General features: G+C 36.7%; 1 protein-coding gene across 1 annotated transcript in view; it reads left to right on the forward strand.

Annotated features, from left to right (window-relative positions):
* Positions 1-11,561, forward strand: part of lrp1aa (low density lipoprotein receptor-related protein 1Aa) — a 200,232-nt gene extending 188,671 nt beyond the window's left edge. Inside the window, exons 85-91 of the mRNA XM_016442040.1 lie at positions 1,551-1,734; positions 2,481-2,579; positions 5,772-5,842; positions 6,331-6,424; positions 6,587-6,616; positions 9,506-9,650; positions 9,930-11,561. Of these exons, the coding sequence (XP_016297526.1) occupies positions 1,551-1,734; positions 2,481-2,579; positions 5,772-5,842; positions 6,331-6,424; positions 6,587-6,616; positions 9,506-9,650; positions 9,930-10,070 (764 nt within the window). The 3' untranslated portion in view covers positions 10,071-11,561. The remainder of the gene's footprint in view (positions 1-1,550; positions 1,735-2,480; positions 2,580-5,771; positions 5,843-6,330; positions 6,425-6,586; positions 6,617-9,505; positions 9,651-9,929) is intronic.
* Positions 11,562-11,797: the final 236 nt, after the last annotated feature.

Below are 11,797 nucleotides of genomic sequence, written 5' to 3' on the forward strand. Positions count from 1 at the left end.
AGTGGACTTTAAATGATTAATTGCACCTTTGAACGATTACGTAATTGTGGCATCCATAATTGTAATCGTGATTAGAAATTCGATTAATTGTGCAGCCCTAATACATGGGGAAGTAAAAGTGGATGAATGAACCCATCAGAGAAACCAGAGAATGCAGTTATGGAAAATGAGTCAGTTAACCACCTGAGTGAAACCAAACCATCAGCGCCGTTTTACAACAGGGTCTACAGCTTATTCTAAACCTCTGTTTCGTTTAGTTAAATGTACGATACTTGCATTTCCTTGGCTGTTGAATGAGCGTCCGGATGCAGTCTCAGATGAAAGTGTTGATGGTTTTGAGGTTCGGTGGTGTCGGAGTCGCGATCACGTTCTTCCGGGTTTGAAGAGTGATGAACTCCAAAAGATGTTATTCTGACTCTGTGGTGGTCGAGAGAGTTTTCTCCCAGATGGAAAGTGAACTACTCTACACTGCCCAAAAAACTCGCTTTAAATATATTAAATATATAAACTCTTTAAATATAACAAATTTACTTACAGTCTTTGAGTCAGAACAGCTGGCATTATAGTTTACTCTCCCAGGATCAGGAAACGGTCCTCTATAAAATGTGCTGCACACATCTGAATATTTGGGTTGAAGTGTTCTGGAACAGTGTTGTAAATACAACTTAATCAGCTGAGATCCGAGGATCTTTGATGAATGGAAAGACAAGGCCGCAGCCTGGCACAACCTTATGGGTCCTTGAAGACTTCTAGCTCAGCATCCTCATCTTCTCAGAATCTAAAAGAACCAGGCTGATCTGGTGATCAGTGATCTTTAAAGTGTGAGGATGTCACACCCTCAGGATTTGAGTGAGCCAATGAGGAATGGTACCTTTTGGAGGGAAATTTTACGATCCTTTGTCTCTAGCATTGAAGATTCAAGATTCGAGATTTTTTATTTGTCACATACATGGTTATATAGAGAATATATGACCAGCAGTGAAATGTAAGTCAGGTCCGCTCCATGGACAGTGCAATTATTAAAGAATACAAACACAAGAAAATTATATATAAATATTGGTATGGAAAAAGTAAGATAAAAAAAAAGAATAAAATAAAATGCGCAGGACAGTATACTGTAGACTTAATAAATATTAAGATGAGTACGAATGTACAAAAGAAGAATGTGCAAACAGGTTGTACAGGGAAAATGAGTAAGTCACACGTTTTAACAACTGCGCCACTGGAGCATGGTGTTTTGCATATGTAACTGGATTGAATCTTCAAGATTCTTATAATACTAATATGTCACAGAGTTAGCAAAATGTCATGTAAATGAACAAATAGGAAACGTAATTTGGAGCTCAGATACCAAACATGTTATGTGTGAGGTTATATTAACTAAGGATTCTATCATAATGCATGCATAAAACAGTATACAAAATACAATATACAAGAACAGTAATAATGTGAACCAGTGTGAACCAGATCTAAAGGTGATCTTCAGGCCGTGATGAAGAAACTAATTCAGATGAAGCGGGGTTTTAAACTGTTCTCTACTCTTCTAACAGGGTCATGTGATGGATTCTGTGACCATGGAGGGACATGTATGCAGTCCATCGATGGGTCGAGACAATGTCGCTGCCCTCCACGCTTCATCGGCAACAACTGTGAAGTGGACAAGTGTCACTATTGCCGTGATGGCAAGTGTATTCCCACCAACATCTACCAGCCACATGGAGACGTTACATGCAGGTACACAATCTCATACTCTAGTACACATATACATATGTTAGGGCTACATACAATTCAAATTGATCCATTTACTTTCTAAACCTCGGTTCTCTTTCACTTGGCTCATTTGACATCTTACTTTAGGAAGTAGCGATTGTGTGGCCAATCATGAAGCCCTTTAACCTAACGTTTAAATCAAGAGTTAGGTGTTATGTAGTATAAAATTCTGAAAATATCTTAAACTTGTGTTAAACACCTACCTTATTTCGGGCATTTAACCAAAAGCTCTCTCAAAAAGCCCATTGTTTCAGGATGATACATTTGGAAATGCTAAAACTTGTTTCCAGGTTTTGGCTTACAAAAAAAAGTTATCCCTGCAGCACGCTATTGGCCAGTGCAGGCTATTGGCCCCGTCCATTCCTTATATAATACACTGCACGCGCCAAAAGGGCATCCTACATCTTTTCACTCGCAGCATCTGTTTGCTTGCGTCTTTTGTTAATATCGTTGGCTCAATTTGATGCTTGGAGTCACTACTGGAACAACTGGATCTGACATCACCCTCTTACTTCTCAACTCCTCCCCTGTCATATTGAGACAATGGCATTTCACAGTGGATAAAAGCAACTGCACTGCAGCAGTGTTGTTCTCTCCTAAAACGATGGTTGGAAACTTTTAATGTTCATAATGCTTTCCCAACAATATGTTTTTAGTTGCCCTGATTTTTTATTGACTAAATCTTACTATAATGCGTTTATGTGTTGCAGGTGTACCAGTGGCAGAATCCAGCCAAGCTGTTATACATGTGAAGGGTACTGTGCTAATGGGCAGTGCTCTCTTAGTGCCTCAAACCTCCCACAGTGCAAGTAAGTTGTGTTCTTTTAGCTTCATTTATATATTGTTATAGTATTCATTAATATTTTGAATGATAGCTTTTATTGTTTTTATCATCTTTTTTAATATTTCTATTTTGCTTTTATTTGTATTTCAATTTTAGTTTTAGTAATTTTAGTACTTAAACTTATTTACATTTTTCATTTAAGTTTTTCAAGTTTAAGATTTTCTTCTAATATTTATTATTATATTACTTATTTTTCATTTTTCAGCTTTATTTTAATTACTGAAAACCATTTATAATGGTGTATTTTAGTTAACGATAACAGCACTGCAAGTCATATAACCTAAACATACTCAATAGTACCACTTGAGCACGCAGTCATATCCACTACCACTCCAAATGATTTTATTCAATCTACATGGTTTCTTCAGATGAAGATAGCATGCATAATCCCAATACTCCAAGAAAACGTCTCAGGTTACTTGTGTAACCATGGTTCCCTGAGTAGGGAACGAGACACTGCGTCCTCTAGGGGGCGCTATGGGGAACGCCTCGTCGTGACCCGTGTCTGAAGCATACATTGAAAAAAAAAAAAAACACCAACTCGTTGGCCGGCGACAGCCATGACCCCTAGAGGACGCAGTTCGAAGTTCCCATGAAAGGGAACCAATTTCCTTTCTTCTGATATACAGTATGAAACCTAATTTCTTCCATTCATTGCTAAAGCTGTGTTGCTTGTCCTCTGTCAGTCAGACTACAAAACTAGTCATTCTGTTGATGCTGCTATCTGTTCTTCAATCAGGTTTGTGTAGCAAATCATTGGCTAGAATGTAATAGCATAACTCTGCAGCAAACTATTTCTATGCATCAGTCTGTCTGACACTTGTGGCAGTGCAAAAACTTTGGGCCACAACATCTTTTGGTTTACTTTCGTTTTCACTTTGAGGGATTGGGGCGGAGTTTTCAATTAACGGCGGAAGGATGGAGGATATAAAGGAGATGTGACATACCTGAGAAAAATGCGTCATCAGAAAGTTTGCGTGCAAGGTTGCAGGTGCATGGTTGAGCGTTAATGGATTCCCGGGAGGAGTAGAAATACGGCCGCTCTGAGTATTGCTTCCTGTGAGTGATGTTTGATCGTCGAATTTAAAGACTTTATGAGTCTTTATGAGAATTTATGAGAACTTGAATACTTGAAAACCTGAACATTTATTTTTGTGAATTGTTTTTGTTGGGGAATTACTGAAACCTTATGGTAAATTGTTGAAGGGTTACGTTTTTTTTCCCCTTAAAAGAAAACTGTTGTGTTTATGGAAATTCTGTTTTTTTTTTTACGGGAGTGTAATTTGGGAAAGCTTAAAAGGTTACCAACCATTTGTATATTGTATGTGGGTGTTTTGTGAAAAGTGTGGTGCATGAAATTATTGACAAATACAATTACTGATTTACCTTTACATTTACTGATTTTCTGCCCAACATTTCTTTCACCCACACAAACACAACATATGGCGACTACCCCTCCTTCCCCATCCACTTTCATAGAAATGGAGTACCCTCCAGATATCTCAACTCCTGTATGGCCACCAGCAGTGCGACCTCTGATGCCTGGGGTCTCTGCAGTGAATAACACCCATATTCCATTCAGCCCCATGCATCCTGTGTCCCATATGCTAATGTCTTCTCCTGCTCTGGCTGGCAGCACTCCTGTGCAAGCTCTCACCTGGGCACCACAAGTGGATAATATGCAACTCTGCCTCTCTTTCTATGGTCAATTTATGAATGAATGTGGACGTGAAACTGCCACTGTGGAAAATAATAGAATGACGCGCTTTTCTTCATGTATCTCAATTTCACATGTGAAGTGAAATAAAGTTTTGAACTGTTTCTTTTTCTTTTTTGATGACCTTTTTCAAACACGTTTTTTTCTCTTGGACATTATGGAATAAATTCCCCTTCTGAATTATTAATTGGATTGTTTTTTTTTTAGTGTAACAGGTGGTTTCTTTTTTTTGGGCTATCCTGGGTTAATTTAAATTGTCAGGGTTAAAACCTGACTGGCGCCCGAATATTTTCCTTAATACAGTTTATTTATGCTAGGGCAGCCACAACCGTTACATATTGCTTTAATCAACTTTTGTCACGCTTTAAAGTACACTTATTTTGACGTGTTGGCAAACGTACTCAATGTAAAAATTCCATGATATTAATATTAACTGTTTATTAGAATATTTATTATATTTTAAATGTAGTAAATTGCAACATGTTGTCATGTTGTAAGATAACATCTGTACTGCAGACTGTAGACTTTAGATTCCCAAAGCTATCAAGAGTCTAGTAAGAGTCTACATAACCAAGTAGCTAAAAATATCTGTTTGTGTGTGTGTGTGTGTGCATAAGTGTTCGTTTGTATGCATGCTTGACTATATATGTGCATGTGTCAGAGAGAGCGACTACGATCCCCACAATTTGTTGACAATTGACATCAGACCTGTAATTACAGCGGCACTTAATATAAGTTATTAACATCCCAGCGTAAGCCCTGCAGGAGGACATGCGGATGTTTCTGTCACTGTCCCTTTAAAACTCAATTAACCTGACAAACTCAATAACAGCACAAGAGGAAAATGTCAAGCACACAGCAAACACACACCCAGTTTCCTTAATAGAGTTTATTTATGCTAGGGCGGCCACCACCGTTACACACTATCAATCACAGAGTCTTGACTTCTAGACCAGCAGACATTGGGATTTCTGTGTTAGTTGCTACCTGTACAACATGTCTCATCATGTTATCTGGACAGGTTCTTATTCATCACCATGCACCTTTGCCACTGAGGTACCACAAGGGTCAATGCTTAGGCCTTTATTCTTTCCCAGCTCACCAGGAAAAAAACAACAACAACATGCACATCACCTCTATCCTAGGCGTAGCTCACATAGTTGATGCCATATGGGTTAAAAAGCTTGGTTATTGGACCACATTTAAAAAAATGCAGGATCCTACCATTTCACGCTCCATAACATTTAAGATAATAAAGGTACTTCTCAAGAACTCCTCCATTCAGCTCCTCATGGCACTATGACTGTAACCATGTGAGGATTTATTAGCAACAGCATTGATCATTGAGTAGCTGCTACAAAATATGGGCTTATAGCCGTTTTTGGTTTAGTTCATATATATATATATATATATGTTAAATTCCTTTGTTTCTTCATGTAGATGTCCTCTTGGATGGGAGGGTCATCGCTGTGAGAATCCTGCTCCCATTGAAAATGCTGAATCCAGTGGCCGTAAGTCCATTTTTCGATTCTACAACTAATAGAAACATGTTAGGCCAATAGGTGTCATTACTGGTAAGGGTTTTGTTAAACATATATATTTTTGGCAACACTTTACAATAAGGTTCCATTAGTTAATGTTAGTTAATGTATAAACTAACATGAACAAACAATGAGCAATACATTTATTTCAGTATTTGTTAATCTTCATTATTGTTGGTTAATGAAAATACAGTGGTTCATTGTTAGTTCATGTTAATTCACAGTGCATTAACTAATGTTAACAAGCGCAACTTTTGATTTTAATAATGCATTAGTAAATGTTGAAAATAATAACTTTGATCGATAAATGCTGTAGAACTATTGTTAATGCTTAGTTCATGTTAAAGTAGTTAACTAATGAACCTTATTGTAAAGCGTTATCATATTTTTGATGGTGGTGTAATAGAATATTCTCCAAAATCTAAATAAAACATGATATTAATGTCTGTTTCTTTTAGGAACAGCTTCAATAGTTATTCCATTGGTTTTACTGATACTGCTGGTGTTGATGATTGGAGGAGCAGTATTGTGGTACAGAAAAAGAATGAGAGGGTGAGTATATGATAAAATTGTACTTCTGCTCTTTTTCAAAAGATTTTCACCTCTTTAAAGTGTTCTACTGTTCAGAATTTGAAATATAAGCAACTTCCCATTCCCAAAACACCTATTTTCTCTCCTTCTTTCTTGGTAAATCGCATCTGCTCTTTTCCGTAGGCTTGGCAAATCCCGCTCCAAACGACCGCGGTAACGGTCTTTGTCCATTATGTCTTTATTTTGTCTCTTCCCCATTCTGTCCATCTTTCTGGCTGGTTTGGAGAATTGTGGTCCAAGTGTTCTTGTTGTCTTCATGGTCTCACCCGATCTCTTTCTGTCAAACCACCTGACTAAACCCTACAAGTGGTTTGTGCCTTGCTCTGATGAGAAGGCAATAATCTGCTACCGAGAATAAAGAAATAGATCTAATTGTGCCAGACTGTGAGAACCTATTGTTTTCAACAGTCATACAAGTCCCGCTGTATTACTGTATGATTATCTACAATCGGTTCTCAGCAGGACTGATTTGTTGAACATGTGCTGCATTCAAAACCCAGTGTTTTATCAAGATAATGTGGGCATTTGATGGCCTTAACTTAAAGAAAGTGTTAGTCTTATCAATAGCTTTTCATTTGCATATTTCTATTTATTTTTACTAGGGGAGGACAGTAAGACCTGAATCCTATATCATAATTGTTTTTGCTTGAAATGCAAGGGAAAATAAAAACATGGTTGATAATAATTTATTTATTTTAAGATTTAGTTTCAATAACCTTAGTTATTAAACAATGTGGTAATGCCTTATTGTATAATATAGTGAATTTATTACTCATAAATGAAAAGCACTTCTCATTTGATTAATTTTTCATGTTATTTAGAACTTGATAGATGTGAATGAAAAGATCTGATTATTCATAACAAATGAGCCATCACGTTTCTCTTCAATGCGTTTCAGTTAATATTCAATAAAATGCATTGATTTAGCTGGACTTGACTATTGAATGAGGTCACTATGTAACTGAACTAAATGAAAACTGATATTGCTGATTGTCAGTTGAAGAAATTGTGACACTGACACTGTTTGTCCTGTTTTAACGAACCACATGTAAAGCGGTAGTGAAATACATATATCAATAATCAAACGCTTGTGACCACACATCAGTTGAATTTAAGTGAACTACTGTATATTACAGGGTTAGTTCACCTAAAATCATTTACTCACCCTCATGTCATTCCAAACCCATAAGATTTTCATTCATATTTGAAACAAAATGAAGGATCGGGAGAGGTCCGTGAGCCGGTACTCGAACTCGGGACGCCCGAAGCGCATTAGCGCTATATGTCAGCGCGATGGTGCTGGCAAGAAATTAAGATACTTTTAATAAAACCTGTGAGATTTATGTCCCGCCAATGAAAGTCCACGCAAGTAATCTATATGAATCGAGTGGTGTGTCTTACTAAGAGAACAGATTTAACTTTATTTACATAAACATTGATCAACAAACATACTGGATATACAGAGCACGTCAAATGTGGTAAATGAAAGCTCAAACTTTTACAATGTATTTATAAACTGTTTTTGAAGTTTCAAAGTGTGGGTGAAATAGACATTCAAAAGAGGGCCAGAAATCTCTCAAGTTTCATTTAAATATATCTTTATTTGTGTTTTGAAGACGAACTAAAGTCTTATGGGTTTGGAACGACATGAGGATGAGTAAATAATGATCAGATGAACTGTTATACAGCCCAACCCTTTTGGTACACATACTTTTGTACCTTTAATAAATGATCCAAATTTTCTAATCATTAATCAAGTTGGTTGACTTTAAAGGGTTAGTTCACCCAAAAATGAAAATTAGGCTGCGTTTTACTCACCCCCGAGGCATCCTAGGTGTATATAACTTTCTTCTTTCAGACAAATCCAATCAGAGTTATATAAAAAATTGTATTTGATATTTTTCAAGCTGTTTAATGCCACTCAGCGGGTGTTGCATTGCTTCAGTCCAAAAGAACTTAAATGAAAATCGCCCATCCATAAAAATGTGTCTCTCACGGCTCCGGGGTGTGAACAAAGGCCTTCTGTAGCAAATCGATGCATTTTTGTAAGAAAAATATCCATATTCAAAACGTAATAATCACTTGAATCTAGCTTGCGCTCACTGTTGTACACTGGAAGCAGCTCCGGGTGGATGACGTATGAGGTCAGCTTTGCACATGCGCCGCTCAGAAGTGATGAATGCAGAAGTGCAGGGGAGAGATCAAAACAAAACAACGGCCACTTATTAGAAGTACAAAACGAGGATTTGTAAAGAAGAATGTCGGAGGATTTCGGTATAAGCGAAGAGGAGAATGGTTTTCCTTTGCTAAAGTAAGTGAACTTTGCTTCCTTTGCTCCTGTAAACAAACGTTGGTTTTCACGAGACTCACGGGCGCATGCGCAACGCTGACTTCATACGTCATGCTCCCGGAGCTGCTTCCGTGTACGCAAGCTACATTAAAGTGATTATTATGTTTTGAATATGGATATTTTTCTTACAAAAATGCATCGATTCGCTCCAGAAGGCCTTTGTTCACCCCCCGGAGCCGTGTGAGACACTTTTTTTTAAATGGATGGGCGATTTTTATTTAAGTTCTTTTGGACTGAAGCAATGCAACACCCGCTGAGTGGCATTAAACAGCTTAAAAGATCAAAGGCAATTTTTAATATAACTCCGAATGGATTCGTCCGAAAGAAGAAAGTAATATACACCTAGGCAAAGACAATTTTTAATATAACTCTGACTGGATTCATCTGAAAGAAGAAAGTCACATACACCTAGGATGCCTCGGGGGTGAGTAAAACACAGCCTAATTTTCATTTTTGGGTGAACTAACCCTTTAAAATTGTGGATACAAGCAAAAAATTGTACACATATACGATGTATTTTGGTAAACGCTGGGTTTATGATGGTGTTGCTTCATTTTAGGTTGTTCCAATGACTGTTAGTGGCATCCCTCTGTGTTGTGGCTGTATTTCTCCTTGTGCTGCTTTGTATGGTGTAATACTGACCTCACAACCTCATTTCCTCTGAATAAAAACTGTATGTTGTGTATCTGCAGAGCCAAAGGCTTTCAGCATCAGAGAATGACAAATGGCGCTATGAATGTTGAGATTGGGAACCCAGCCTATAAAATTTATGAAGGAGAGCAAGATGACGACGTTGGAGAATTGTTGGATGCTGACTTCACACTGGATCCTGACAAAGTAAGATGACAGCAAACTACATACATTTTAAAAGATGCTTTATTTCACTACTCTAAAACAATATTAGAGGAAAACTTAAAATTCCATTGATCCATTTCATAACATTTGATTTCCTCAGCCCAGTTATTGTAATGATTGCAGCAGTAGGGTTCCGGAAGTTGCAGAGATTTTTTTAAAGTGACTAAAGCAGTAAAGTGACACATTTATAATGTTACAAAAGTGGTTTTTCAGCTAAAGAATCGGTCTGATCCCATATATTTCCAACTTTTTCTTTTGTAGCCGACCAACTTCACAAATCCTGTGTATGCTACTCTGTACATGGGAGCTCACAACAGCCGCAATTCCCTGGCCAGTACAGATGAGAAGAAGGAGCTGCTATCACGGGGCGACGAGGAGCCCCTGGTGGACCCCCTGGCTTAGACTGTCCATCAGTTTGGTCCATACATGGAAAATACCATTTGCCTTTTTGAGAAAAAGAAGAAAACAAACAGAAAGAAAATCAATGATTAAGTGTTAACACTGTATAAAATGTACAAAATGAAGGACTACTTTTGTATGTGATTGCAGTATTATATTTTGTTCTTTTACAGTTCTTCTGGTTACAACAAAACATCACAACAACAAAAGATACTTTTTTTTTTTTTAACAAAAATATGGAGTTTTTTGTTTCAATTTCTAGGTCACCTCCCCTTTACCTTGATAGCCACTACCTCTGTGCAATATGGAGTCAAAAAAGAGATTGGAACAATGACATTTTTTTATTTTTGTATGAAATGTATAGAGAAAAAATGTTGTTCCATCAGTAATGCCAACTGTTTGTTGTATGTTTGACTGTGTGGAGAAGGAAACTTTGACATGGAACCAGTGCTGTTTGCTTCAAACTTACTACAATATCAAGCAGATGTTATCAATTTTACATATGTGCCAGTTTTACTACTCCCATTGTAAGTTCATTATTATTTACAGTATAAGGATAATCGATTTCTTGTGCACAGATACAAAACATTGCAATATTGCATATGCTTATTACAGAACAGCTTTTACAGAACAGATTTTTTTAAGTGAGAATGTCAGTGTTGTAGATTTGGACACACTTGACAGAAATGTTTCTCATGATCTTAAAAACCTTTTGATCTAAAGGCTTCTGCTTAACTGCTTGAAATTAGTTTTATAGACAACAATAAATTGTGCCTATGTATGAATCTTTTTACAAAACTAAACATTTTTGTTCAAATGTAAATCAAGTAAAATGAATTGTTGCGTTAGAAAGGATAGTAGAAGAAAAGCAACCATCGGGAGTCCAGCACATTTGAGAACTAATTCAGTATTGTTTGAATGAGTGTGAAGAACAAAAAATGAGCATAAAAGAGATCAGATTTAAAAACAATTTGGTCACTACATAAATAATTCCCATACTTCAATTTGAGTTTAGATTAACTGTAAAGAGTGAGTGGGCGTGTCCCAGCTTTTGATTGGTACTGTATTTATTTTCAGATGAATAAAGTAAAGCAATGGTAATTGAAATTGAACATTCCTGTAGAAAATAAAAAGCTGCTTACAAGAAAATCCCAAAACAATAAAATGCACATTTGTGCATTGGTTGTCGTGACATGTTTTGAGCACCTTTAAAGCTGCACATACTCCTGAAGAGGGTTTTTGACAGAAGAAAGTGTGTTTTTACACTTGTGTATGATTGTTTTTAAAATGTCACAGTTAAAGATGAAAAACCGATGTGTTCTAATATTGACACACTTTTTTGTCTTTTGTAATCTGCCTCTGAAATATACCGTCCATGTTGCTTTTACTTTTAAAATGTACACTTTTTTTCCTCAGTAAATCCATATTGTCCTACTCGGCTGATTGCTGGCATGCTGCTTTTGTCAGAATCATTAGCTGTAATGTAAAACATAACAAAAAAAAAAAACTACAACAATCAAAAGTGCAATCATCATCTCACATGAATTACTAATGCCAAGATCTTTTGTTGAGAGATGACAACTTTTGTAGTACAAAATGCATGGGAAGTTTTATTTTTAACATTAAATTCATTATAGTAAAATCACTTGTGAAGGGCTTGGACTGTGAATGTTTCTGTGGTACCATCAGTGTTGTTGTGTACTGACTTATCATTGTCATTCAGAGTAAAT

Source organism: Sinocyclocheilus anshuiensis, unplaced genomic scaffold, assembly GCF_001515605.1.
Source record: "Sinocyclocheilus anshuiensis isolate Anshui unplaced genomic scaffold, SAMN03320099.WGS_v1.1 scaffold819, whole genome shotgun sequence".
NCBI classification, from domain to species: domain Eukaryota; kingdom Metazoa; phylum Chordata; class Actinopteri; order Cypriniformes; family Cyprinidae; genus Sinocyclocheilus; species Sinocyclocheilus anshuiensis.